General features: G+C 35.6%; 1 protein-coding gene and 1 long non-coding RNA gene across 3 annotated transcripts in view; both read right to left on the bottom strand.

Moving 5' to 3' along the window:
- Positions 1-148: 148 nt before the first annotated feature.
- On the bottom strand, positions 149-9,741 carry LOC115296119. Of its 2 annotated transcripts, none has more exons than XR_003910739.1 (4): positions 9,722-9,741; positions 7,440-7,472; positions 6,723-6,892; positions 149-201 (listed from the first exon to the last, which is right to left on the bottom strand). It is a non-coding gene; the product is annotated as an uncharacterized LOC115296119 (long non-coding RNA). The 2 variants fall into 2 exon arrangements; XR_003910738.1 differs by lacking the exon at positions 149-201 and adding an exon at positions 4,837-4,980.
- Positions 9,742-25,705: 15,964 nt separating this feature from the next.
- The window catches only part of KHDRBS2 (KH RNA binding domain containing, signal transduction associated 2), a 543,955-nt gene continuing 542,464 nt past the window's right edge, over positions 25,706-27,196 (bottom strand). Inside the window, exon 9 of the mRNA XM_029944584.1 lies at positions 25,706-26,809. Within this exon, the coding sequence (XP_029800444.1) occupies positions 26,712-26,809 (98 nt within the window). The 3' untranslated portion in view covers positions 25,706-26,711. The remainder of the gene's footprint in view (positions 26,810-27,196) is intronic.

The raw sequence follows: 27,196 nt of genomic DNA on the forward strand, positions 1-27,196 counted from the left end.
AAAGACATTGACTCCTTTACTTTTCTATTTCACATTTTGGTCAGTACAATGTAACATGTGATGTGATGAAAGTTAGAAATGATTCTTTGCTCTCATAGCTTCATTCATTCACATGTTATTTATTCAGCAAATATTTCTGAGTATGTACTGTGTGCCAGGCTCTGTGTGTTAAGTGGTGAAGCAAGTCATGGTGAAGAAAAGCTGTGGAGGGAAAGAGAAAATGAAAACATAAAACCCACACATGGGTAGACTAACACATATGGAGTTTTTTTGGTATATATTACTTACACATATACATGCATATACTTACATAAATGTAAGTCTAATGATTTTTGTTTACTTTATGTGCTTATTCTACATACACTTTATACATATACATATATATATAGTTACAAATTATCCTACGTGCTATGAAAGAAATGAACAAGTTCAGTGACAGAGAGCCAGTTGTCACCGTGGGAACTATTAGAAGGGCCACAGTGAGTCCCTAAGGGGGAAGTAGCTTAGGGATATATAACTTTAAAGAAAAGTCGCAAAGAGGGTCTTGAAGTCCCCTCTGCTGCCCAACCCAGTCCGCAGATTCTCTGACCTGGAATAATGGAACAGCTCAGAGCTGTGGTCTGTGTGGTTGACCACACGCCCATGGCTATGACTGCAGAGTGAACACACCAACATGTTCGTTTGACAAGGAACTAAAAATACTAGCACAGACACTGGTGAAATCAAGAAGACATTTAGCTCACAAGCCTATGTTGTGAACCTGCTGTGAGATATAGAAGAAAAGTACCTCTGACCACAAAGATCTGAGTCTAATTGGGTAGAATAAACAGATGCATGAGGAATGACACCGGAGGTGATGGACCGAAATGCGCAAAGAGAGCCATTATAAGTGGAATAAACAGAGCATGGTTGGGCTCATCCTTTTCAAAGGAAATGAGTTAGAGGCATGGCATTCATTTTATTGATGGTGTAGGCAGTGGGAATATATTTAGATGGACACTGAAAATAAGGGCTTAAATTTAGGAAGCCAAACACAGAGGATGCAACTTCCACTGAAGGAGACTATAAACAAGGCGAAGATTTGAGACGTTCTGTTCCAAACCTGTTACAGTACTTGTGTGCCTACTTCCCTATTTGTCAAGGTTGCTAATCCCTTTCATATGTGGGGCAAAAACACCAGGCATTGTGTCAAATAATCAGTGTCTCTTCTATGTATGTTAGTAAAATATTCCTAGTATAAAAACAAAACAAACGTTTCATCCCATGATTCTAAAATTAATTTTTGTCCTGCATGAGAGGCCTTGGAACTTTCAGCAACAGTTCAACAAATCTATTTTTGAATAATCCCTGAGTGCCAAGGAAATTATGGAGCAGCAAGACTACAAAGAGGAAACATAGTTCTTACATTTTGGAGCTTAAAGACTAACTCGAGACAGAGGGAGATATGAATATATTTCATACAATGCAGTAGGGGGACCTGAACAGGGGACACCCAGCGTCAACTCATTGATGAGTAGGAAAGTTTATCGAACACTCCTGGAAAGATGGTTATTTGACTGAAAATTGATAACATAAGAAAATAGGAGGAAGGAGGATGATTTCAGGATGGAGGGGGCACCATGAGCAATGTAATAGAATGAGGTGTAGGGAAAAAGTGAAACACCTTTATAAAATATTATTTTTAGAAACTCAGCATTAAGGTATGTTGCAATGTTCAAAGTCCAAACTAATTTCAGCAAATTCGCAGGATGTACAACCCTAGTTTGATACTTTTGGATTGAGATTATATTCATAAAACTAATTTAAACTCCTTAAAACCATTTTAAGATACAGAGTTGTTTTGTGGCCAAACTTCCTTTCATGGAAAGAAAGAAGAGGGACAGAATTTTAGAATGGCACCAGCCAACAGACTGTATTCCAATCCTGTCATTATTTTTAAAATATTTATTTATTTATTATTGGGAGAACACAAGCAGGGGAAGGGCAGAGAGAGAAGAGGACAGAGGATCTGAAACAATCTCTTGTGCTGACAGCAGCGAGCCAACGCAGGGCTCAAACTCAGAACCATGAGATGATGACCTGAGCCAAAGTCAGATACTCAATTGACTGAGCCACCCAGATGCCCCTCCAATCTCGTTATTCTTATATGTGGAAATAATCTGCAGATTCTGGCATCCTTTTTGACTTTCTAGGAAGGGCATTAACATTTGTGAGAACCACAACCAATAGATGAATTTGCGAGGTGTGACCTGAAGAAGAAGGGGTCAGACTAGGCTGACAAGTGTCATGGCTGAGAGTCTTGTGACACTGAGGTTAGCAGAAACAAAGAAAAATACTCTCTCTTCCTCGGTCTCAGGGACACAGCACAGAGCAGGCTCAAGGTAAGATTTATCATTTAACTAAAGGAAAAGGGCTGCCAAGGGAACAGTGATTGCAGGAGTTCCTGCCCAAGAAGGAGCCCTGAGAGCTTCATGATGAGTACAGAAGTACTGTACCTCCCGCACTGTTACTTGCCTAAGAATTCAGTTGAGCCGATGACCTGTTAGATCTTGGGTCAATCAGGTCCAGTCAGGAAAAGAGGATCCACTTGTAATATTCACTAAATGAACTCAAATGCAGGAACGGATTAAAAAACGAGACAGGTGATAAAAGAGAAGAAGCCAACCAAGGGAAAGTGAGGCACCAGGAGCGAACTGTAAGCAAGCCTAGCTCCAGGGACACAGGATAAGAAGAGGCTGTCGGAGGGTGGAAGGCATGGGTTTCCCGGGTCAGAGCCGGATCCGTGGCCGGCGTCACTGGCGGGGGTAGGTGTGGACGAGACCTAGCTGCTGCCTGAGAAGGTGCAGCAGGCAAGCCACGTCCAGAGAAGTGCCCTGACTGCTCCTTCTTCCCCATCGCCTGTGTCGTCCTGGGGTCCCCATCCTCAAGGCTCACTGGCAGAAGCCAGCGACAGTTCCCGAGACTGCTCTCTGGGAAAGGAAGCCTCAGGGGTCAGAATTTCCTGTCCCCCAGTGAGCCAGAGAGAGGGCTCTCACAAACCTACCCAAGACCCCATCAAGAGAGCTAAGTTCTAGAATCACGGGACGGCCTGGCTGACCAAAGGAAGCCTTCACTCCAAAGAATGGGTTCTTAGAAGGTTTCAGTATAAGGAAAAAAATCTTTAAAACATGTTTCCTCTCTTTCTCTGCTTTGTGTGGATAGAAGGTCAGCGTAACATCAGAACATCTGCATGCACACCCCCAAAATTAGTTCTAATTTGGCAAAAACACTCATCAGTAAAGAAAACTGATTTTTTTTCCTCTAAAAGAAATTGCATTTTAATGTCCTATTTTGTAAAACTTAGCCCACATGGAAGATTTCTGTTTGTTGTGCTAGTACAATCTACAAATCAGAAAATCCCTGAATTATCAAACAAAGGCTTATTTGCCTAAATTACCATGCTGGCCTGACACTGAGATGTGGGGTTTGTTTTGAGTCTTTGCACATTTAGTGACCTGCGGTATTTTGATAAATGCCATTGCCTAGAACCATTCAGTAGGAGGTTTGGGCACCATCTGTGTTTGTTTCTGTAGGAGCAGTAACTGCCTAGAGAAAAATCTGATGCTCATTTCAAAGATGCAGTATAAACAAAATTCAAGATGATGCCTTTAACATAATTATTCCACCTTTCATTTACATAGTGCTTTATGCATTTCAAAGTGATTTGATATGCTTTCATTTAACGGATCTTCACAGAACTTACGGAAGTTAGATGGGCTTCTAGAAGATATAAAAGCTCACCAAGGAAAATAACACTGGAAATAGGTAGTCTTTTCAGAGAAGACTATAAAATACCATATAGTTTCATCTCCTGCTGGTGGTGATAGAAAATACTTATTGAGCACCTACATTCCCTGGCACTTTAAAAGTGCATCATGTAGATTAACTCATTTAATCATCAAAACATCCTATGACGTAGGTATTATTACCTTCTTATTTTAAGGAGAGAGAGACTAAAAGAGACAGGGAGGTTAACTGACCTAATAAGAGATATGAAACTTAGCAGTGTAATATAATACTGTGTTTCTTAAGCAGTGTTTTTTTTAATATACACTTAGGAAATAGTGTTCTTAATTAAAGACATATTTATATTGGGTTGCTTCTTCTAAAATGTGCATGTAACTGAATGGTGGGCTGCTAAAGTGGCTCACTTCCTTTCTGCAAGAGAAAAAGAAAGCCATGATTTGTAGCATGCTATGGTTTGAATGTTTGTTCCGCCCCCTGCCCCTCAAATACATGTATTGGAATCCTAACACCGATGTGACGGTGTTAGAAGGTGGAACATTTGGGAGATGATCAGGTAATGAAGATGAGGCCCTCATGAACGGGATTGATGCTTTTATGAATGAGATTTCACAGAGCTCCCGAGCCCTTCTGCATGTGAGGATAGAGGGAGAAGTCTGCAATCTGGAAGAGGGCCCTAACACAGCCATGCTGACCCCCTAATCTCAGATGCCCAAGCCAGGGAACTGAGAGAAATTAATTTCTGTTGTTTAAAATCTACTCAGTCTGTGGTATTTTTTAAAAAAGCAATCTGAATGGATCGACCTAAGACAAAGCCCCGCACAATTTCCATGATAAGTAGTCCCACCAGCATCCATTTCAGGCTACCGAGTGAAGTCACTGAACGCTTAATTGAGAAGAGAGGTGTGTATTTAGATCATTGGAATATGGCTCCAGGATCCCAGGGGCTGACTGAAATCACTGTTGTACTCGAGACGACATGCATGCTGTGGATGTGATGATCCACTCTTGAAATGTTCTTAAAACACAAATGCATTTTATTTTCAGCTGTTTTATGCAATTCACTATGAACTAAACTGTTTTAGATATGTTCACATTCAATCACTGCTTATAATGAATTTTGTAATCATGTTTATGGCGGAATGTTTTTCACCGATGATAATCAGGCTTCTCTGGGATGAGGCAGTCATGTAGCAGCTAGAGAGGGGAGAAGAGAGGCTGAGAAAGTGCAACTATTCATATGATGATCAGTCGATGTATATACCTTGAGCTAGGTACCATTTTTCAAACCATAGTTCCTTAGGTTATTTTGTAGCTAGGATTGTTACTGAGAGTCCAAGTAGCAATCTGGAAGTTCTGGGTTTCAGTTAACCTAAGAATTCCATGTGTCTGTTACAGAATCTAGTCACCTCAAGAGTCCATCTAATGGCCCTAAGGAAGAGTGGCTATTTGTTAAAGCCCCTCTAGCCTAGAGCCATGTCTGAACCAGAAACATGGGGATGGGCAATCAGGACCTCCCCTGAGTGGCACCAAGGCTCAGCTCACAGGCATCCTGTTCTGTGACAGCTGCTTCTGCCCAGACTCCTCCTTCTGGATCCTACCTGTCCCTTCTCTAATACCAAAAATAAATATCTGCCCTGATTGTCACAGTTGCCTCATGTTAAAAATGTTTTACAAATACATGACTGCAACTATACACCATGTAATGCCGTCCACTTTCCTCTTTATTCTCCAAAACATATATGAATAATAAATTCAAAGCTTTGTCATTGTGTCACTATATTCTTTTCTCATCTGTGTTTTGTTTTCTGTTTATTTTTTCTTCTTCCTATTATTTTTTTCTCCTAGGAAACTGTTTCCAAAAGTATTGTAAAAATTCTGCTAGGGGACTATGAATATCTTCTTTTTTTAAAATAATAATAGCAACAACAGTAATAACCAAATGCTAAGAAAACTTGGCATGTTTGGTCCTGGGAAGAGGAAATGCAGCAACATCAAGTTTCTAAGTGATCTTTTTTTTTCGGCAGCCATGCCTATAAAACAGCTAAAAACCCAAACCAAATCAATGGCAAAGCAACCCCTGTTCTATAAAAAAGCAGGTCTGCAGAAAGCTTGGGAAAGCTTGGAAAGGACTGTCCTTCCCACTGACTTGTCGGGCGATTCTGTCCTCTGTGGAGAGCCTGGTCTGAGAATAGGGTGTTACCAGCTGTTCTGGGTACAAACATACCTGGAAAATGCCCCCTGCTGCTAAGATGCTGACAGTTCCTTTGCCTTTTCCACTTTTCTTCTTCTCCTTCCATCTTTGTAATTGGTAAGGAAAAGGCCTAAAAGCTTACTTTTATAAAGTAATGATTGTTCAAAGTCTTTGCCAGATTATTGGTTCTGGGTCAAGAAACAAAAAACCAAACTAACCAAACCATCATAGATCAGGTGCTTGATCCTTCAAATGGAGAACATTGGAATTTCCCCCACAAACAAGGTGGAATGAATAAACTGGGTAAACCTAAATACATCACTCGTTTAATAGACAAATACATATTGTAGGCATATTTTAGAAACCAACCTCTATGATATTTAAGAATTAACATTTGAATCAAATATAGACTTTGTCCTTGGCAGTTCACAGTCTTAACTGCATTTACTAATTGTGACCACAGTTCTTTATTTAAGGTAGTATAATCTATAATTTTTATCTATACATCCATATATATGTATATATAATATCAATACAAAATGTTTAATAATATACAAGCTTTCAAGCAAGACTTTAAACCCGAGTTTCATATCAGAAGATAACGGAACATTTTCAGGTGTTACAAATTTTATTACCTCTTCCAGATTAATCTAATAGGAATCTCAAATGCTGGAAAAAACTTTAAAGGCAAGATTTTTGTTTTGAGCTAAAGAGTAAAAGAAAAAAAAAGATCTGGTTTGCTTACCTTCTGTCCATATCTGACTTTTCATCCAAATCTCACCTCTTCTATGAGGCCATCTTTTAAAATCCCAGCCCAGATTAACCTCTTCTTTCTTAAACTGCATAGTTAACATATTAATATGTTCCACATATATTTGAATCAGTGGTTGTTATTCACAGTCACTTCAGAATCACCTGTAGGGTTTAAGAAATGCACATTCCCAGGCTCCAACCTCAGAAACTTATTAAGTCAATGCAAATATGGTCCAGGCATTTGTGTTTTTAAAGCACACCACACATAATGTACCCCCCGTTAAGAACCGCCGTTCAAATTACACTATACAATTTGGCATTTTATAATAGCATATAATCCATGTAATCTGTGTTTATTCATTTATATTCTTAAACCCCCAAGTGAATTTTAAGCATCTTTTGGGTATAGGCACAGACTTCTATTTACTTTGTTCTCTACAGCACAGAGAACCTAGTCTGCATTAGTAAGAATATCTACATTTCTTTTCTGAAAAAAAATTTCCTTGCAACAACTTCCATTTAATACGCTTGTATCTGCTTTTCTATTCATATTCTTCACACAATGGTGGAACAAAATTAATTACAAGCAAATATTATTTATTCATCTTTATTTAATACTGCCTTTCAGAAAAGTTTCTGACTTAGGGCAAGCCCTAGAAAGTTTCATAGAAACATACTATAATTCTAGCATAGTGGAGTTCAAACTTACGTTGGTTCAAATCCAAATTCTCTCTTATTTGCCCTATGGGGAGGAGAAAAACAAAAGAAACAAGTTAATAAAGTGCATGCCCTCAGTAAGCACTCAGTACATGATAGCTAATATAAATATGAGCTGTTAGGGAAGTCTTTTTGCCCTCCCGCCCCAAATTTTCTTCAGCATCCAGATTTCATGCCTTATAGTCTGATAACGAATTAGCATCTAGTGCTAGAATGTCAGAGTTGGGAAGGCCTGCTGAAATGAAATGATCTCCAATCTTCCTTTCAACCTCTAAAGCAATCCATACACATCTGTGGGATTGAAATGTTCTGCCTCACAGAGTTATTCTGAGTCAGAAAACACAAGGAAAATCCTAAGTACAAAAACTAGTGACTGAATAAATAATTGTTATAATCATTAGTACAGTAATGGTAATGTCCTGAAATATAACCTAACTCAGTGCTCTTTTGTATTTTAAAATGCACATTCCTTGTAAATATATAGTTTTATAACATCTAGGAAGAGTAACAAATTATACCTCTTGATCATATCAACCAGCAAATAGGAAAACAGTGTACCATCTCTGGCTTCTGTCTAGTTTCAGGTTTGCCCACTATGACAGGAGGCAATGTTCTTCAATCTCTCTGTTTCTTCAACTTTAAGATGGGAGCAATAAAATACCTCCTTCATTGGGTTATTGTGAAGAATTCACTATACATGAAAGCATTTCAGTATTGGACAAATAGCAAGCTTCCAATAAGGGTTATTTTATTATTATTTATATATAAAGTTAACCATAATTTGTCATCCATACTGGGGCATGTGTGAGAATGAAAGGTGGTGCTATTAATAATTACACTGGAACCACAGATATAAACCACATGCATGGTCACCTTATCTGTAACGTATTTTCTAGCTAAAACCAAATTCCTGAGGGAGTGTTAGATTGTGCAGAAGAACTTACATGGAACTCTTTGAAAAGATGGTATGTTTGGGTCAGATTCAAGATGGGCACAAAATAATGCAGTTGCCTTCTCCCGAGCTCCTGTGAGACAAAATAGGAGGCACTGATGTTTCTATAGTATTTATAACTTAGCTGAAGAATTTCCTAAAGTCTCTCTAGCTAGGAAAAGGAATTTTTTTTAAATTTATTTTAATTACTTTCAAGAGAAACTTTCTGAAATCTCTTATGTAATCTTCTGTCTCATACAAACATATACACTGTAATCTATACTCTTGAAACAAATTACCTTTTTAAAGTTCATTTTCTTTATGTAAGTAACCTCTACACCCGACATGGGGCTTGCACTCATGATCCTGATATTAAGAGTCACGTGCTCTTCCAACTGAGCCAGTCAGGCACCTCACAAATTATTTTTTAAGAAAAATGTGCATAAAAAAGAAAACAGACTTCTATTTCCAATCATCTGTATCACTGACTACCCATTCATCCATATATTTATTTCTACTTTTGTTTTAGAACTAAGTAGAATATTAGGGGGGGAGAAATGATCATGGCTCTAGTCTATTGTGCTCTGTCCCACTCTGCTCCATTTCACCCCATTTCACTCTACAAACATTTATTAGACACCCACTGCATATCATCTTTCTTGCCGGCAACACTGATCCTTCCCTCTAAGACAAGAAGGTGATATTGGGAAGGATGACTAAGGTAACTCTTTACACACAGGCTCCATAAAGATGTATCATGTGTGGTGGATGACATTTCCTCTCCTCAGGAATTTTCTGTCCCCCAGCCCCATTAAAAAAAAAAAAAAAACTTGTGTGACTATTCATCACAAGCTCTCAACAAAACATATTTCCTTACTGATTTTTGTTTCAATTTTATTCTGGGACACAGAAATTCATAACCTCAAGTTCTGAAGGTGTCAGGCACATGAAAATCGTGTGCTAAAGAGAATCAGCGTATTACTGCTATGCTGCTACAATGTAGGAAAACCCAGGTCTAAACTCTCGTCACTGAATAAATAATTGTTGTTATTATAACTATAGTAACAGCAATATCTTGAACTATAACTGAGTTAAGTTCAGTGCTTTTGCACTTTAAAATGCACAGTCCTTGTAAAAATATAGTTTTATAGTAGCTAGGAAGAATAACAGATTATAACTCATGGAATTATAACATTCACTGAATATCCCACTTAGCTACTATCAGATGCAAAGATCTGCTTCATCCATTTAAGGATTTCTTTTTGGGTTCATAACAAAGTGCTCTGTACCTGTCTTGTAAACAGAGTGCACAAATGAAATCACAAACAGATGAGGGGACTCACCTCCGTCGTTTAAAACATTGAACTTCAGTCAGTGGCAGATTTATTCCTTCTTTTGGTTTCTCTATCATACATCTTCACCTATAGTCCCAGATGAGCAGAGCAATTTAAAGCATTATGCAATCTCATATATAGGCATCTCTAAGGCACTCCCATATGGTATATCAATTCCGTTCATGGCAAATTTAACAGCAGCAGCAGTTGTCAGACATACTCAAAACAAAATAAATTACCCATCCAACCCCTTGTCCTTAAGTGCTTTTTATATTCTGTGTTTTAGAAAACCAGTTTAACTTTAAGCAGCACTGTAGCTATGATCAGTCTCTCCTGAGGAAGTTTTTTATGAGATGGAATGACGATAATGACAACCATTAGTCATTGCCATTAGCATAAGGCATGAGGCACACTACAATATTTATAAGCAGCTAAGTCACGACAGTAAAAATATGACTTCCTATAACTTGGGCAGGCTTCTAACTATGGCTGACTGCCATTCTGTAAAGTGAAACTGGTCTAAGTCTGGTAGTAGTATATTTAATAGTGTGTTTGTCATAAGACCTAATTGTTTTCCACCACAGGGTATGGAACTTTATGTCCTCTATCAACCAAAAACAAACAGTCATACTGCTTAATGGCTGTTCAATTAATGTTTATGTGCTACTTTTACACCCTGAATTATTTGATGAATAAACTCTAAGAAGCTATTTGAGAACTAAGTTTAATGGAACTTCAACTACAATATAAAAATTCCCAGGATTCTAACAGTAGCTCAAACTATCAGCTAAGGAATACAGAACATATTGATATTCAAAAATCTACTTTCCTGGAAAAGTGTCAGAAAAATCAAACTTTTGGAAGAAAATGATCTATTTAGCTTGAACCTTGCTGCCTTCAAATTGAAGACCAAAATAGGGTTATAATTAGAAATGACCAGGTCAGACTAAGTCAAGAGTGAGACTTGGTTTATTATTCTAAGAAAGGCTCAGCTTTTATATTTCAAGTACTTTCTTAATTTGTAACTCTTTACCTGCTAATATTTCTACCTTCCTTATACAAAGACTTAGCAGAAAGCACTGGTTGATTAAAAATTAATTCAACACCCTCTTTCATTAGAAGTTTTGTGACATTACTAAAAAGACATTTTCACTGAAAGATTGCTACTTTTGAATTTATGAGAAAAAGTGATTTCTGACTTTTGTTATTTGGATATAGCAGTGTTATATTCGCTCACTGGCTCACTGTTTTTCTTTCTGATGAGTCCTGATTTGTCTCCAAAACAGGGCAATTAACTACTCCCTATTGTTTCAAATTTGCTGGGCACCATCAGATGTGGGGAGCGGCAAAGATCTCAGCTGCTTGGCCATTTGCTAGCCGGATTTGTCACTCCCTCAGGGGCGTTACAAAATAGGCAGGGGAGCGCCACTCCCTGTCAGAGGAGAAGCCAGAAGATCAAAGATCAACCACCTGCAGGCAGGGTAGCTTCAGCCCCTCAGGCACTGTGCTAGAACACTTAGGTCTGGTTCCCCTTTTACTCCAGTCTTAATCCCTTGACCCTGTTTCCTAGAAACTGACCTGGGTCAACTGCCTTGTTTTCCCGCCTTGAAACCTTTATAAGAGACAGTTTTCTAAATAAATCTCTCTCTCTTTCGTCTGACCGGAAAACCGTGAGTCGTGTCTTTCCTCTCTGTGTCGCCCCTTTTTCTCTCCCTCCCTCAGGAAAAGAACCTAAGAGGACTCCCGCCCCGAGGGGCCCGGAGCGGCCAGGGCTGGACACGACAATCAGACACAGGAAAAAGGAAAGAAAGACAAAAACAACAAAAAACAAGAACAGAGGAAATGAAAGATATTGCAGATTTTCTTTGGAAATTACAGATCCTTGAACACTACACATGGTACTTGTAAATGCTGATGTATAAATTTTAATAGAACAGTGACTGTCCTCTTCTTCCTGTCCCATGTTTTAACATATCTACACGAGGTTCATAAAACAGGACAAATAAGATAGCAAGTTCAGAGATGTTAAATATTCTCGACAACTTCCTACTAAGAACACAACTAAAAAATGACAAACTTCTCACCTGGATGATTAAAGATTAAATCTCACTGCTTTTGATTATAAGGCAATGAACCTTTCATTTTTTAGTTCATTTTGTGTTTCTTAAACAGTGTTTCACTGAAACAGATGTAATTGAATTGATTTGAATTTGATTCATTTAGCACTACAGTTTCATTATTTGTGATAAATACATCTGTGTGATGTTACAACACATTAAGAAACATGTTAGCAGAGCAATTGACTTTTATTATGATTTTTAAATGTATCATTACTTGATATTAAAACCAAATTCATTACAATTTAACTGGATATGCCTTTTCAAACTCTACATACTGTTAGATGCTAATTAATATTCAAATTAATTCTAGTCTGTGTTGAAGGTACTGAGCAAGTAACACGTGACATAAAAATCTGAATGTGTTGAGTGGGTTTGGTAGATTAACTGATAATAAATCCTCAATATAACTTCTAATTAAAAATCCTTATAGTATGTTTCCCTAGTTATCTTATAATGATTTTCATATGTCAAAACTTAGACTATATGAAAATATTTTTAGGAAATAGAATATAGGGAATAAGCTTTGTGTGTCATTATGTTAACATAATATATAAATATTGGTGTTAAATGTAATCAGGGCTACTAGATGGTACTTGAGTGTTTTATGTTGTACATTTTTTAATTAAGTACATTATAAGAGCATATTTTGAAACGTGAAAGGAATTGTATCACTTATAAGTAATTATTAGATTCTCCACAAATGCAAAGTGGGACAGAAAGCAGTTTGTTGGCTGATTTTGGCAAATGTCCTATTTTGGACAGATTATCACTTCAATAGATAGTACTCTTTCTAAACTTCACTATCTGAAAATAGAAAAGAAAATAAACTTTCAAAACTGCCAAATCATTAATATTAGATGTTGGGAAATGTATGACATGGAAAATATAAAATTTATATAGATTTCATTACAGTTTGCAATAAGAATCTTACTTACTTAGGTTCTGGTAAGATCTGAATATCTATTGAAGGAACTAGTATATCCAGAATTAAAGATTGTGCAATCAGTATTCTACACCAATAAGCAAGACCTTGTTTTATTTTTATACATATTTAAAATTTTTTTATTGTTTATTTATTTTTCAGAAGGAGAGAGACAGAGCGTGAAATTTAATTCCATCATAATGCATAGTTATTTACAAATAAATGGTCTACTCCTTATCCTGGAAATTCTGTTACCAAATTCTGGTTTCTTCTCTATTTTACATTAGAGGCAATTAAAGATAAATAAAACAACTACTATATTTAGGAATCAATAGTCTGATAACTTAATTATATTTTGATGTTGTCTTTGGTCCTTATATTAAGAATAAAAATATTAGTTACGTAGGTAAATTATTTGAGAAGTGAGGTATGTGTCCTTTCTATAAAATTGACTTACTGTAGCTGTGATATATTAATGTTAACATCCAAGGTTATTGTGAGAAATAGGTATAATACTACTGTAATGAAGTCTAATTAGAGAATCAATCAAATAAAGTATTTGTGGTATATTTTAAAATCACTAAAAACAAATCCATCCTCTGAAGAGTAGGAAATAATGTTCATTTAGATACTTATCAAGCATCACAATCAAATAATTACTCTTTATAAAAAAAAATACTTACTCTAGAAATGCCCTAGAGTATTTCTGTCAATATCTTACCTTTGCTGGTGTGGGCATCATAGACATAGTTAAAGCCATCGCTCATTTATATTATGTTCCTAGACCCTTCCTTGCCTTACTTTGGGGAAGGGAGGCAGCAAGGATCATCTAGTCATCCATCACATTAGGGATTTACTTTACGATTTGCAACTTGAGGTGCTATATTGTATTTATATAATAAACTCTAATATTTTAATTAGTCACATATCATTTTTTTCCTTTTATTTTAGAGAGAGAAAGGGAGAATGAGAACAGGGAAGAAGGCAGAGAGGGTAGAGAGAGAGAAAGAGAGAGACAAGGAGAGAGAGAGAGAGAGAGAGACGGAGAGACAGAAAGAATCTTAAGCAGGCTCCATGCTCATCATGGAGCCACGACTGTGGGTTCATGACCTGAACTGAAATCAAGAGTCAGATGCTCAACCAATTGAGTCACCCAGGTGCCTCCTGTCACATATTCTTAATAAAAAAAATAATAAAAAGCGCATTTCTTGATCTCGGCCATTAGGGGTCAAATAAATATCCGGATCCTTTCAGATAACTACACTTCTGTGAGAGAAGCCCAAATCTTTGGACTGCTAAATGAAATTGTTTAGTAAATTAAATCAAGGTCAACTGATGATCTGTATAATTTAGACTCAAACCTTCTGGGATCTTTTCCTTAAAAACAGACTGCTTGATTTAAAATTAGGAAATTGCAGTGACTCTTTTTGGCCTTTGCAAATTGAGTCAAATTAGATTTTAAAACTCACAGAGCATTTAAAATCTCAATTATCCAGTAGTCATAAAGTCCTCTTCTTTTATTTTAAAGATGGGACTAATGTAAGTACTAGAAAAACGATGGCCAAGTTATGCTAATTCTTGTCTAGTGGTAGAATAATAACCCATTTTGTTTTCTTTTGAAGTTCTTTTAATCATAGATGCTAAAGAAATGGGGTTGCAGTTTTGATATGTAATAATTCAAGTTAGAATGCTTCCATTAATTTCTTACTTAGTGTTTTACATTTTTAATTAATTTCAATTCCATTCTCTTCCAGCTAAAATCAGAAAAACTAAATAGATTTTATAAACTCATTGTACAGTTCTGTAATCATTGGGATCTCAACTTTGAGTACTTTAATATCCAGCTGACACCAATATGCTATTCTTTAAAGTATTCAATATTATGACAGGTGTTTAGGAAGCACCTAAATATTATTAAGGTTATGTTTATGTATAGGTAAAAGTAAGTCTAATACTTTGGCAATATGTTTTATTGTAAGATGTTGAATAATTACTGCACATGAATAGTGTTCTCTCTCACTCAGCTTGGACTGTTCTTTCTTCTGCCATTGGCCACTAATATGGTTATTTTGGAGAGATTATTGTCTCCAAGGTGGTTATTTTGGAGAGGTTAATGTCCCAGGCTAAATCCCTCCATTTAGGCTTCATGCAATTTTGGACAAACATCTTAATGCTGTAAAATTTTGTTTTCTTATCTTTAAAATGTTTTAAAAGTATCAAGGCATAATAGATAAGTATATAGATAAAAATATGTATGAGTGAACTTATATTAGCATTTTATATATAAATATAATTTACATAATCATAAATATTACATAAGAAATATAAGATCAGAAATAGATGAAAGTAAATTGATAAATATTTATTCATTAAGTTATACTTGATAAATATCTCCCATCAGTTTGGTTTAGTATACTAGTTAAGTCAGAAAAAACAAACACCTGATGCCTTTTTCCAAGAGGGCTTAGATTTTTGCCATTAGAAAAGTAAAGCTACAGTATTCTTCCTCAGAAGCTCTCTCCAATACCTTTAAACCAAGATGCTGCTCTTGGTGACATTTTTTCTTCTGTGACAGCTAACAATGTATATAGCCCAGCGGACTATGTTTGCATACACTGAGTATTGTTTAGCTGTAAAGTGTCTTAAGACTACTTTCTTTTGACCCTATTTCATTTAGTCACAGGCTATTATTTCTAGGCTAACTTGTAGGTTAAAGTATTTCCTTGAGTGACATAGTGAACTAATAGAATAAGTGATGAAAAATTATGTGGATTCAGTAAATCATTCAATTATTACTATAAATACATGAACACCTTGGATTTAAATCCTGAGATAATTAATTAGTGGTCCTCCTACTTCTGGGCAATCATTATCAAGTTTTACTTACTCGTAATTAACACTTGATAAAACCCTATATTAGATATCTTCCTAATGATCTAAATGTAACAAATAATAAATTCTTATTGAGAATCTTTATGGAGTTAATACTTCCATCAAGGTCTATTTTTTACTCAATATACTCTCTCTCTTTCTGTCTCTGTCTCTGTCTCTGACTCTCTCTCTCTCTCTCTCTCTCTATATATATATATATATATATAATACCAAACTACAAGATTTTTAATAGATTGGAGGACAGTATCTCTGAAACATTAATATGATTTTAAAGCAGTGTAATAGTACATTGGTATATCCTTGGAATTCATAGATTTAGTACTCCTATTTTCTGACATCTCTGAATGATTCTGAAGTTACATGACATGCAATAATTTGTAAATTTTTAAAGGCACAAAATTAAATTAGCATATGCTGTGAAAGAGTAGCACACACGTTTGTTCTTTACTCAACACTGGACACTCAGAAAATTTCCAAAGTGATAAAACACTCCACTGGTGAAAGTGAAGGGTAAGTACAATGGTCTATGAGAATCAGATACAGAAGCTAACAGTAACAGAAGTTCTGGATACATGTGGTAGAGGAATGTTCTGTATTTGCTCTAAAGGAAAGGCATGTTTTAATTTCTGAAGTTACTGTCTTATGTGATGAGTTGTACATGATGATGATTTATGAAAATATTTAGATCTCAGGACATGACATTTCCTAAAGGATGTAAAGCGTGCTCTGTCTCATTTTTCATGCTACTACCTCTTTCTTCCCCGCACTTCTCATGGATCTTTCTCAGCTTTCTAGCTGCATTCCTGCTTTTTCTAAATCAGTTTTTTTTTCTTGTTCTCGGGTCCAACTTCATCGGGTGCCCTATCATTGAGTATAATAAAATATAAAATACATTACAGGAGTGTTTATCATCGATATATAAATGAAACTCCATTTTATTTTTGCAGCTGTACAGATTGAGACAAATCAATACAATAGTGCATACCATTAATAAATAAATAACTAACTGTTACTATTTTTATAGAAATACATTTTTCCAGTTCATTTTCATTTTTCATTGAAGTTTTATGTTGTGTTATTTAGGATATCTCAGTTTGCCTGAACGCTAACTTTTAAACTTAGATACACATTATTCGATTTAAGTAAGATGAGCATATAAATATGGTCAGGGTCAACATCTATGGTGTTTAGGGTGTTATGCAAGAAGCACATTCTAGAAAATTCAGGGAAAACAAGTATTCTGAATATTTTGATTTATGTATATAGAAATGTTTAGAAATTTATCATCAGATTTTAATCTTGACAACATTCATTTTTTCTAATTCCTTTTTACTAGCTTGAAGAACAAATTACACATCTGCATTTTGGTTTCCTCTCGAACTTGATTTACTATAAAATTTGTCATCAAAGCCAGGAGGGACGGTAGAATGCGGGGGTTAAGGATGAGGTCTCCGTTTGTGATTGTTTGGGTTTAGAATCTATCCACTGCCCAGCGATGTGACTTTGGGGAAGTGACTTCTCTTTCAGGCCCGGTTTTCTCATTTAATAAATGAAGATATCCTATAACTTATGTTAGAGGGTTGTTGAGAAAAGATATGAAGTAATTCCTAGAAATACTTAATACTGTGCTTGACATGTCTTATGCATTCCATTTTTGCAAATGCCTCTTTCTTCACATTATTACTGAAGCAGTGTACCAAATTATCACTAGCCTTACTTTCATTTTTAACTCTATTTCAATGTGAATGATATATATGCAACATTATTATGATTCTTGTATATAAACCATATAATATCTGTTATGAAGATACCCAATGCATGTTTGCTTATGAATATAAATGACAAACATTTTTACATCTGTAGTCTAAGGCCTACATTAGCTAAACATTTTAGTAAAGATTATAGTATTCTATTTTTAAAGTTTATTTATTTTTAGAGAGAGAGAGCGAGAGCGAGAGAGAGAGAGAGAGAGAGAGAGAGAGAGAGAATCCTAAGCAGGCCTGGAACTCACAAACTGAGATCATGACTGGAGCTGAAACCAAGAGTTGGACACTTCATGGACCAAGCTATCCAGGCACCCCAGTAAAGATTAATTTAGAAACATCTAAGTTACAAACTGATTTGGATCCTACAAGTATTGGTTTTGGATCAAACTAGCTTTTATATACACATTTGATAAACAACATGAAGATAACTTAAAACAACACTTTTAGTTAAGGAAAAATAATCTGGGGAGAATATTAACTAAGTTTGGGGAGGATATAACCATGCCTGTATGACTTTACATACCCCACAATTCTATGAGTAGTGGTATTATTATCACCATTTTGGTTCTAAGAACCCCAAAGCTCAGCAAGTTAAAGTAACTTTGCTTACTATGTAGAGCATCTATTGTGTAGAGCGTCTAAAGTTTCATAATACAAATAATGCAACTTTAAACGTCTGCAAACAAATCAGCCCTATGGAAATGGGTATTAGCTCACTTATAACAAAGAGCCAAGTTCAGTTCACTGTTGAAAATTAAAATTGTATGTATACAACAGAATCCCATTTCAGATGAATAAATAAGTAACATGCAAGTGAGGAATACAGGAAGGAAAGAAGAAAAGGCAGAGAAAGAAAATCAGAAGAAATAAAAACTGGGCGCCTGGGTGACTCAGTCAGCTAAGCATCTGACTTTGGCTCAGGTCATGATCTTGTGGTTTTGAGAGTTTGAGCCCTGAGTAGGCTGTTCTGACAGCTTAGAGCCTGGAACCTGCTTCGGATTCTCTGTCTCCCTCTCTCTGTTCCTCCCCTGTGTTCACTCTCTCTCAAAAATAAAGTTTAAAAAAAAGGACTATAAACCAATCTATTAAAAGAGCTGTCAGGGAGGATTAGGATGATAGATTTTGGATTTTTACATTACATATTTGTATATACATTCTAATTTTTCAACCCTGAGTATAATTATTTTTGTAAAAGAAAAAGAAAAAACATATGAATATGTATAAACTCAAAACACCCCAATTAAAGGACAATTCTTTCATATTCTAAGACATCACTATTTGTACCTGAATGATTTGCTTACTAGAAATGAAAACAAAAAGTCTTTAAGAAGTTAAACCAATTTGTACTTTGGGATTATTGGTGATAAAAGGATTCCGGAGAGGTTTCTCTGATGGAATGTGGTATTACTTATTTTAAAAATTATTGCTTTATAAAAAAGCATATAGCAGCAATATGTTCTGAATATTAGCTCTAAATATTATGTATTGGTCAATAAATCAACTTATATTCTTAAACCTCCAATGAAAGAAACAGCTTAAAAATTCAGCATTAATTCCATTAAGAAGATGATCTTTATGGAACATGTAAATATAATCTTCCTTGTTTAAAGACATTACCACTAGCTTTATTTCAGTCACAGATTATGCACTGATATTAGAGAATTCCGTAGTATGTTTATTTCTAATATTAAGGTTTATATTTTGAAATAGAGAACTTAGACTAATTGGAGACATTTTCTTACCTATTGAATCCCCTTTATAGCTAAGAATGCAAGATTTTGTGACTAGTAGATTATATATAAGTGCTAGTGGTCATTATTTATCTGCTTTAATTAAATGTGATTTTTTTTTCTTGGCATACTTTTTTGTTTACAGTGGGCATATACTGGTTTTGTAATAAAGACAATAAAATTTCTTACCATGGGGCTCTGCTGATTGGTTGGATGGTGCTCTTTCCCTAGTGGTCATCAATTGCCTTTCTTTTGTCTTTTCATGTACCCATGTACAATTGGCCAAATGACAGAAGATATCGGGAAGAAAGGGGCAAGATCATCAGAGAAGGTGAAAAATGTCCTGATGTTAAAAATGGCAGGTTAAGAGACTAGACTACAGGAAATATGGTATACATGTGTTGGGGCAGACAGAGAATGAGACAGAAGGGTGGAAACATTTTCCTAGTGACAGTAGTTATCCTGAGAGGCACTGAGGGAACAAAACGTTTGCTTCCAGAGGCTCTACAAAGAGGATCTAAGAGTCTCCAAATTTCTTTTGTGAGCGGAACATTCACCGTATCCTCCTGCAAAGGATGAAACATGATGGCACAGAGATTGTACCTAAATTAGTGTTTGAAGCTCGGTACCGATTTTTAAGATGGCTCCCTCTGCACTTATTTTTTTGATAAAGGCAGGTAAGCTGGCTATTAAGGCCTCCAGTGGTATATGGATCAGAAAGCTTCCTCTCCTGTTTTCTCAATTTGTCTGATTATAAAGTATAAGAGACTGGGATATAAAACAGCATATTAAGTAGAGTGGCCTGTTTTCTCTCACTGTAAATAATCTTTGAGTACCAATTAATACGTTTCTATGTAACAAGACTAGGAAACTAAACTTTCTGGTGAATATGGAAGATGAGTGCCTGCCTGCAACAAGAACAGCTATTTTATTGTTAACTCAGATATTTTAATAGGAAACTAGAATCTCCAAACAAACGCTACACATTATACCGGCAGCAGGAAATACTTCATTTTAAAATATTTAACGATGAGGTATACCTTCACTTGTGTTCTTAACACATGACCTCATGGATTATAAAAGGTATTTCTGATTTGAAACTGACTCTCATACTTTAAAGCTGAGTCCTGATTTACAGACTGAATAATAAAAGCCTGAAATTGCTTTCATGCTTATTTAATCATGTGAGTGTTTTTTAAAATGCCAAATGGAATCTAGATTATAAATGAATTCATTTGTATTATAAGAGACCATGCTTCACAACAAATGCAAGATACTCTCATTTACATTTTTCTAAGATAGGATCAGAACTTTTGGAAGAGTGACAAACTTGAGGAAAGATCCAAGTAAAGATGCATTTCAAGTTAAAATATTTTATCATAATCTCTTTTTAAGTCAATGTTCATCATATTCCTACAAAATAGAAATTATGTTAAGGTTATTTGAGATTTTAGATTCTCTTTTCAATTAAATTCATTCAAAGTTGGAAGTACCATACCGTTTTGGAAAATGTGTGGGTTTCCAAATTTTGCTTTAAAATTGGCTTTGCTATGTGTTAGTAGTGTGACATTGGTTAAACCTCTGGACTTCAACTTCCTGTTCTATAAAATAGGGGTAAGCATTTGCAAGCTTGCTGTAAGGATTACAGATGTTTCATGTAATTTTTTTTTTTGAGAGTTATAGTACCTTGCCTGGAAGGAATGCTCAGAAAATACATAAATTGGATATTTTCCATCATGTACTATATATTTTTTTTGCAGTAAAATATTAAACCTTCCCACAGAACCTGCAAGAGTAGCAGGTGAATGGAGTGTTCAGTAACAGGAGGTCTCTTGACACTGGCCCTGGTGTCTGACACTCAGCCAACTCAGGTTACTGATCACTGTCTCTATTCCCTTAAAACCATAAACCTGTAAACTTCCTTTTTAAATTTTTAATGTCTCTTTATATTTGAAAGAGGGAGACAGAGACAGAGTATGAGGAGAAAAGAGGCAGAGAGAGAGGGGGAGACACAGAATCTGAAGCAGGCTCCAGGCTCTGAGCTGTCAGCACAGAGCCCGACACAGGACTGGAACCCACCAACTGTGCGGTCATGCGTGACCCGAGCCGAAGTCAGATGGCTAACTGAATGAGTCACCCAGGTGCCCCAGAAACTATAAACTTCTGTATTATGTTAACCAAGAGACATAGAGATAATGAGAGAGAATCCTGTATAGTTAAGGGATTACATTTTTGAGGGACATTTATGGTTTTCACAACAATTTATTTTTAACTGAAGAACTAAAGGCGCAAGAGTAATTTCTTAATACAGTTTGAAGAAAATAATTTCCATTAGAAGAATTCATGGGAACCTTTAATATGTCACATTGTGTCAGATTTATTTAAAAACTGTTAGTGCTTCAATTGTTATTAAGCTAAATAGCCTTAGAATTCCATTAATATACTGAAAATAAAAATGACCTAAATAGTACAAATAAGACCTAAAAGCACTATTTAGTCTCTTAAATTGCATCAACTTGATTCTGATTTAATCACACTTGAGTATAGTAAAACTTCGTTTTGGACAAATAGCAGGCAGAAAGACTTTATTCCATATTATGCTATTATTACTATTTATAATACTTTGTTTAGTGTCCAAGCTAGCTACCTTTGGTGTTTTGGTGAGTTCTTAGTTGTCATAGGATCATCCGTGTTCTAAGAATTACAGCATTATCTGATTAATGCTGGAACCTAACAGGAATAACTTCAAGCTGGACTTATATGGATTGCACTATAATTTATAAGCCTTAATTTGCCATGCAAGTTTGTATAACTCACAGAGATGAATATCAGATTTGAGAACGTTTGTCTCTCAATGGTTGTAACTGGCAAGGTAGCTCTTGCCTGCCATCTTTGGGAGGCAGCACTTTGAAACTAGTAAGAGCAGACATGACCTCATAAAGGGGTGACGTTGGGACCGGGCATCACTGTCTGATACCGACAAGAGAAGAAAGGCACCGTTTGACTGGGCAAATGTTCGTTAGGGCCACTCTGAACAGTTTTCATTCTATCAAAGGTTTCTGCTAAAAGGCCTCTAACTTAGGGAAATTATCATTCCCCATTGCCAGAGACACCTACTGCATTCAATTCTGATTATTTTAAGAGTCAGACAAAGTTTGATGGATGTGTCACTGACTGATCGATCGATTGATTGGAGTCTAATGTTAACACATAAACTTTATGTGTTAGTTAAAGTCTACTCAAAATACTGGCTTTTGAAACTTGAAATCTGCTTTCTCACAAGTCATTTGTGTGTGGGTGTGCTTCAAAAACTCTTACTTTTTTAACTCAGCAACCAAGAGTGTTCTCTTCTGATGCTCAGTACCAGTGTTTCTATGGGACAGCCCTGCCCTGGTTTAATGCATTCAGAGATGTAGTCTGAATGGTGAGAAAGCCACAGGGCAATAAAACAACAGCAGCAACAATAAAAGAATTTCAGTAGACACAAAAACATATTGATTAATATATCAAACTAATAACAAACAGTGACTGGTTTCTCTTTCATTGCTTTACAGGATCAAGCCTATGCTTGAAAAGGATCAAATGAGAATACTATGCAGGATATGTGGATTAGAGATTCTTTCTCTCCTTGGTTTATAAAAACAGTAACATTTCTAAAGAGTCAAATCAGGTATGCAATGATACTGAGAAATGAAATTTCAGAATGTATTCCCTCTAACTTTTGATCTTTCATTCTGCGGCTTGACAAAGGGACTTGATTAGTTGAAGCACCTGCAGTTTTAAATAGTTATTTTAACAGTTTGAATTTTTAGAAAAGTTCTCCCAGATGAAGTGGCAGTTAGTAATTATAAAATTGACTAAAAGTGTGGTTTGCCATGATTCCTTGGGATAATTTCCTAGCTCTGATTATTTACTTCAAACCCAAAGTGGCTTCCTTTTATTTTTCACATAGTGCTCAAGCACTGCTATCTGACTTGACCTTACCTCTGTGCCTTCATGAATCTGGACCTCAGGGCCCATTGATCTGTTTCCCTTTCAAATACACTTTTTAGACTCCATGAAGTTACACAGCCTATTCCCTTCACCAGGTGGTGCTTTGTTCCTCATCAACGGGCAGGCTCCCCCTCCCATCGCATCGTCCCTCAGTTTCTGTCCTACCTCTAGTCATAAAGATCTCTCCAGGCTCTCTCATACTGCGCCTATGGCACTTGTTTAAGGCTACATGGTATGACAGATATTTGTGTAGTAAAAAGAAGACCAGGCCCAGAAGGAGAAATTTGGAGTTTTACCTCTCTTTCTCTTTTTTTTGATTTGATATATATTTTATTGTGAAATGATTACTATAATACATTCAGTTAACATTCTTCATACAAAGGTTTTTCTTGTGATGAGAACTTTTAAGATTTACTGTTTTAACAACTTTCAGATATACAGTACAGTACTATAATTGTAGTCACCATGCTTGTTTATTTTATACCTGGAAGTTTCTACCTTTTGATTACCCTTAACCATTTCACCTATTTCCAAACGTCCACCTCTGGCAACCACCAATTTATTCTATCTATGGGTTTATTTATTTGTTTGTTTGTTTTATATTTCATTTATAAGTGAAATCACATAGTATTTGCCTTTCTGTTTGACTTATTTCACTTAGCTTCATGTCCTCAAAGCCCATCCATGTTGTCACAAATAGGTGGATCTCCTTAATGACCAAATACTATTTCACTGTGTGTATGAATGTGTGTGTTTGTGTTGGCGTGTGTTACCTCTATTTCAAACACCGTGGCAAAGCCATTTCAATTCTCTGAGCTTCAGGTCAGTCTGCAGATTTGACAACTCCCTTGCATTGTTTTCAGGCTGAGGCCTATGGGCTAAAGTTTTCTACTTGTGCACAGAAATTAAGTCTCAATTTCCCATAGTACTTTGAATTCAGTAAATATTTGCTGAATCAAATAGAATGAAGGTGAGAAACAAGAAGTTTATTGATAAGTCCAGTGAAATAACTGGGGAAAATCAGGATAAGTTGTTATTGTATTTGACTGAATAAATGTTAATGTTAATAAATATTATCTCACCGACAAGCGGAGGCGAGAGGCTGGTTATGGGATTCCCTTTCCCACTCCCTCCATCTCAGCCAACAATTGTGATTTCCTTCTCTAAAGCGTCAGATTAAAGGTTTGAATACTCTTCCTTCGTACAATCAGGGAAAGGTAATATATAGTAATTCACAGTAAAGAAAAAGGCTGAAGATTAACTACTAATTCACGTTTCATTTGACAAGCTTCTGAATAAGCTCAGAAACCCTTGTCAGGTAAATACCAAGTTAGATCACTTTATTTCAAAGAAGATAAAAATAACTCCATTCCTTCACAACAATCTCAACCTTTTCAGTATTTCAACAAGTGGCATTTGGTGTCCTAGCTCACTGCCATAGCTCCATCTTGGTAAAGATTATCTCCCCATTTCAGAGAGGATAAAAAATAAGCTTACCTCGATCCTTCTTAGCCCATCACATCTGCTATTCAATAATGTGCTCTTTTGCTTGTTGGATACCTGAAATAGTGAGAAAGAATAAAAAAACGAAAATTAAATAAACTCAACAGCATTTTGTGCAAGGCAAACATTTACAATTTTAATCGATGACAGACACACACTTCATAAAACTATTAGCATGCAACTCCAGCTGCAAAAACTGAACAGCAGTATGCCTAAGCTGGTTAACAGCAAAAAAGTAAACCAATCACATCGACAAAAGCCACCATAAACAAAAAAACTGTATTTAAAAGATGAACAGTTTTGGCATTCGTCCCTACCATCCAGGCTTTCGCTTTCTTTTTCCATCAAAATTTAGATATTACGTTTGATGTTAGCAAGAGTTGCATTACTATTATTGTTAATTTTAGTTCTGTTTATTACCTTGAGGGTTATATATTGTAAAATAATTTTGGTGCCTCTAGTTAATGTTAATTAGTTGTTTTAATAACCTATAGACCTATTTGTTAAGTTTTTGTAGGTTTACTTTTTTAACTATCAGGAACTTAATAACTGAGAATATTTAACATTACTCTTGCATAGGCAAAATTACAGAGTTACTATTAGTGTTACCTGTTTAACGTTTAGTCATCCTTTGAGTCCTGCGACATATTTCCTTAATAATCATCAGCCATCAAGTCTGATAGTCTCAAAAGAAATATCAGCCCTCTAAACTGCCTTCAAGGGCGGTGATATTTAGCACTGAAAATTACAAATAAAGTTTTTGAGGTTGAATAGCAACAACTGGCCAGTGACACTGATGATTTGTTTGTCAAAACAAATTGTTATAAACTACGCAAATGAAGTCCACGCACTCCTTTGAGTGAAAACAATAAAGTGAATCTACGCAATGCTTACATGTTGGATGGGATATTTAATGTGCGGGGAAACTCAAAGGTTGAAGAACTAGGCATTTAGACAGTGGTAAGTGGTACTCTTACCTCTTTATACTCCATTACTCTTTCTCACGAGAGACATGCTAATGCAAACAAGTCAATCAGAATTTGTGTTTAGCAAGATAAAGCTTAGAGGATAGTTTAAAATCCATTTATTATTCTAAATCCATTTTTTCCATTAACATGTTATACATTAGTGTTTACTAACCATGATTCATGTAACAGTTTAGTTTGTTAACTTTTAAATTTTTTAACAACCATAAGTTATTAATACAGTTTTTAAGTATTACACAAATATCTTAAAACAGGCTTGGGTTCATTTTTGTAATTTTTAAATAGAAAACATTTTAGGCATCTCTTGAAGAAGAAATAAAGCAGGCATTTAAAGCTAGAAAACAAGTAATTCCAAATTTAGTTTTTACAAAAGTTTTCAGCTTTATTGACAAATTATGGCAAACATATTTGACAAATTGTGGTTTCCTATTTAGAGTAGCTTACACATGGAACTTTATGTGTGGTTTTTGTTCTTTTTTAACAAATACAGGTTAAAACACTGAACAAATTCAGTTAGCTACATACATACAGTAGCTGCTTGTTTTCAACTCCATTAAAACAGCATTTAAAATTAAATTTACAAACTTAATATCGAACATCTTCATCTAACTAACAGATATTAAAAGACAGGTTAAAACATCTTATCTACAACTTTATTATCGGCTAGTTCAAAAATCATATTACAGTCTTTTAGCAACCCTAAACAAAGTTTTTGCTAGTTGATTGAGACTCAAAATCTGTTAACAGATTCATGCTCTTTCTTTTAAAAAAAAGAAGAAAAAAGAAAAGAAAAAAGAAAAAAAATATTACACACAACAATGAAAAACAACCAAGAGAGTATCATCCTACTGAGTGGTTTATAGACAGTGCTTGCCAATGTCTTTTTTTAGTCCGTTTTGTAAAATAATACTAGTGTCAATGTCACGCCAACAGTATAGGGGGAAATACAAGAAATATATGGGAGAAATCATAAGCAGTTATCCCTAGAATAGAAAAAAAAAGGACTATTACTTGTCTTGTTGCTGTTTATGTGGAGACCACAGGCTATGAATTGTCTTTGAGGTGAGGTCACGGGTGAGAAGGACCTTCAATATCTACCATAGGGGTGCTCCCTGTATCCGCCTCTGGCTGACCTTGGCGGTGGTGCCTTCAGGCTGGAGCGAGTTGTGGCCCATTCTTCTGGTGCTATGAACAAGAGAAAAACAGTAATATTCACGTGGTTTCACGAGTACCAAAAACAGTCATTTCAGACCCAAGAGTTGAAAAGAGAAAGAAGAATCTCAACACTGATGGGTAAAGCCTTACTACTTTTCCCACATGGTGAGATCGTCAAAAAAAATGTAGAGTTTGAAATGCAGACACATGTAATTAAACTTGCAAGTCTTCTTCAAAGAAGAGAAAGTCCTTGGATAACTCCACATTTATTATATGTAAAAAGAGAAGAGTATCACTGTAAACACCATCCCATATTTTATTCTTTATACAGCAATCTAAAAGAAACTGGCTATAGGAATCTAGTGGCACTTAGCCTTTGATTAACTTGAGAGTCAACCTGTAAATCTTAAGACACTA

The sequence above is a fragment of the Suricata suricatta genome, chromosome 7, assembly GCF_006229205.1.
Source record: "Suricata suricatta isolate VVHF042 chromosome 7, meerkat_22Aug2017_6uvM2_HiC, whole genome shotgun sequence".
Lineage (NCBI taxonomy): Eukaryota > Metazoa > Chordata > Mammalia > Carnivora > Herpestidae > Suricata > Suricata suricatta.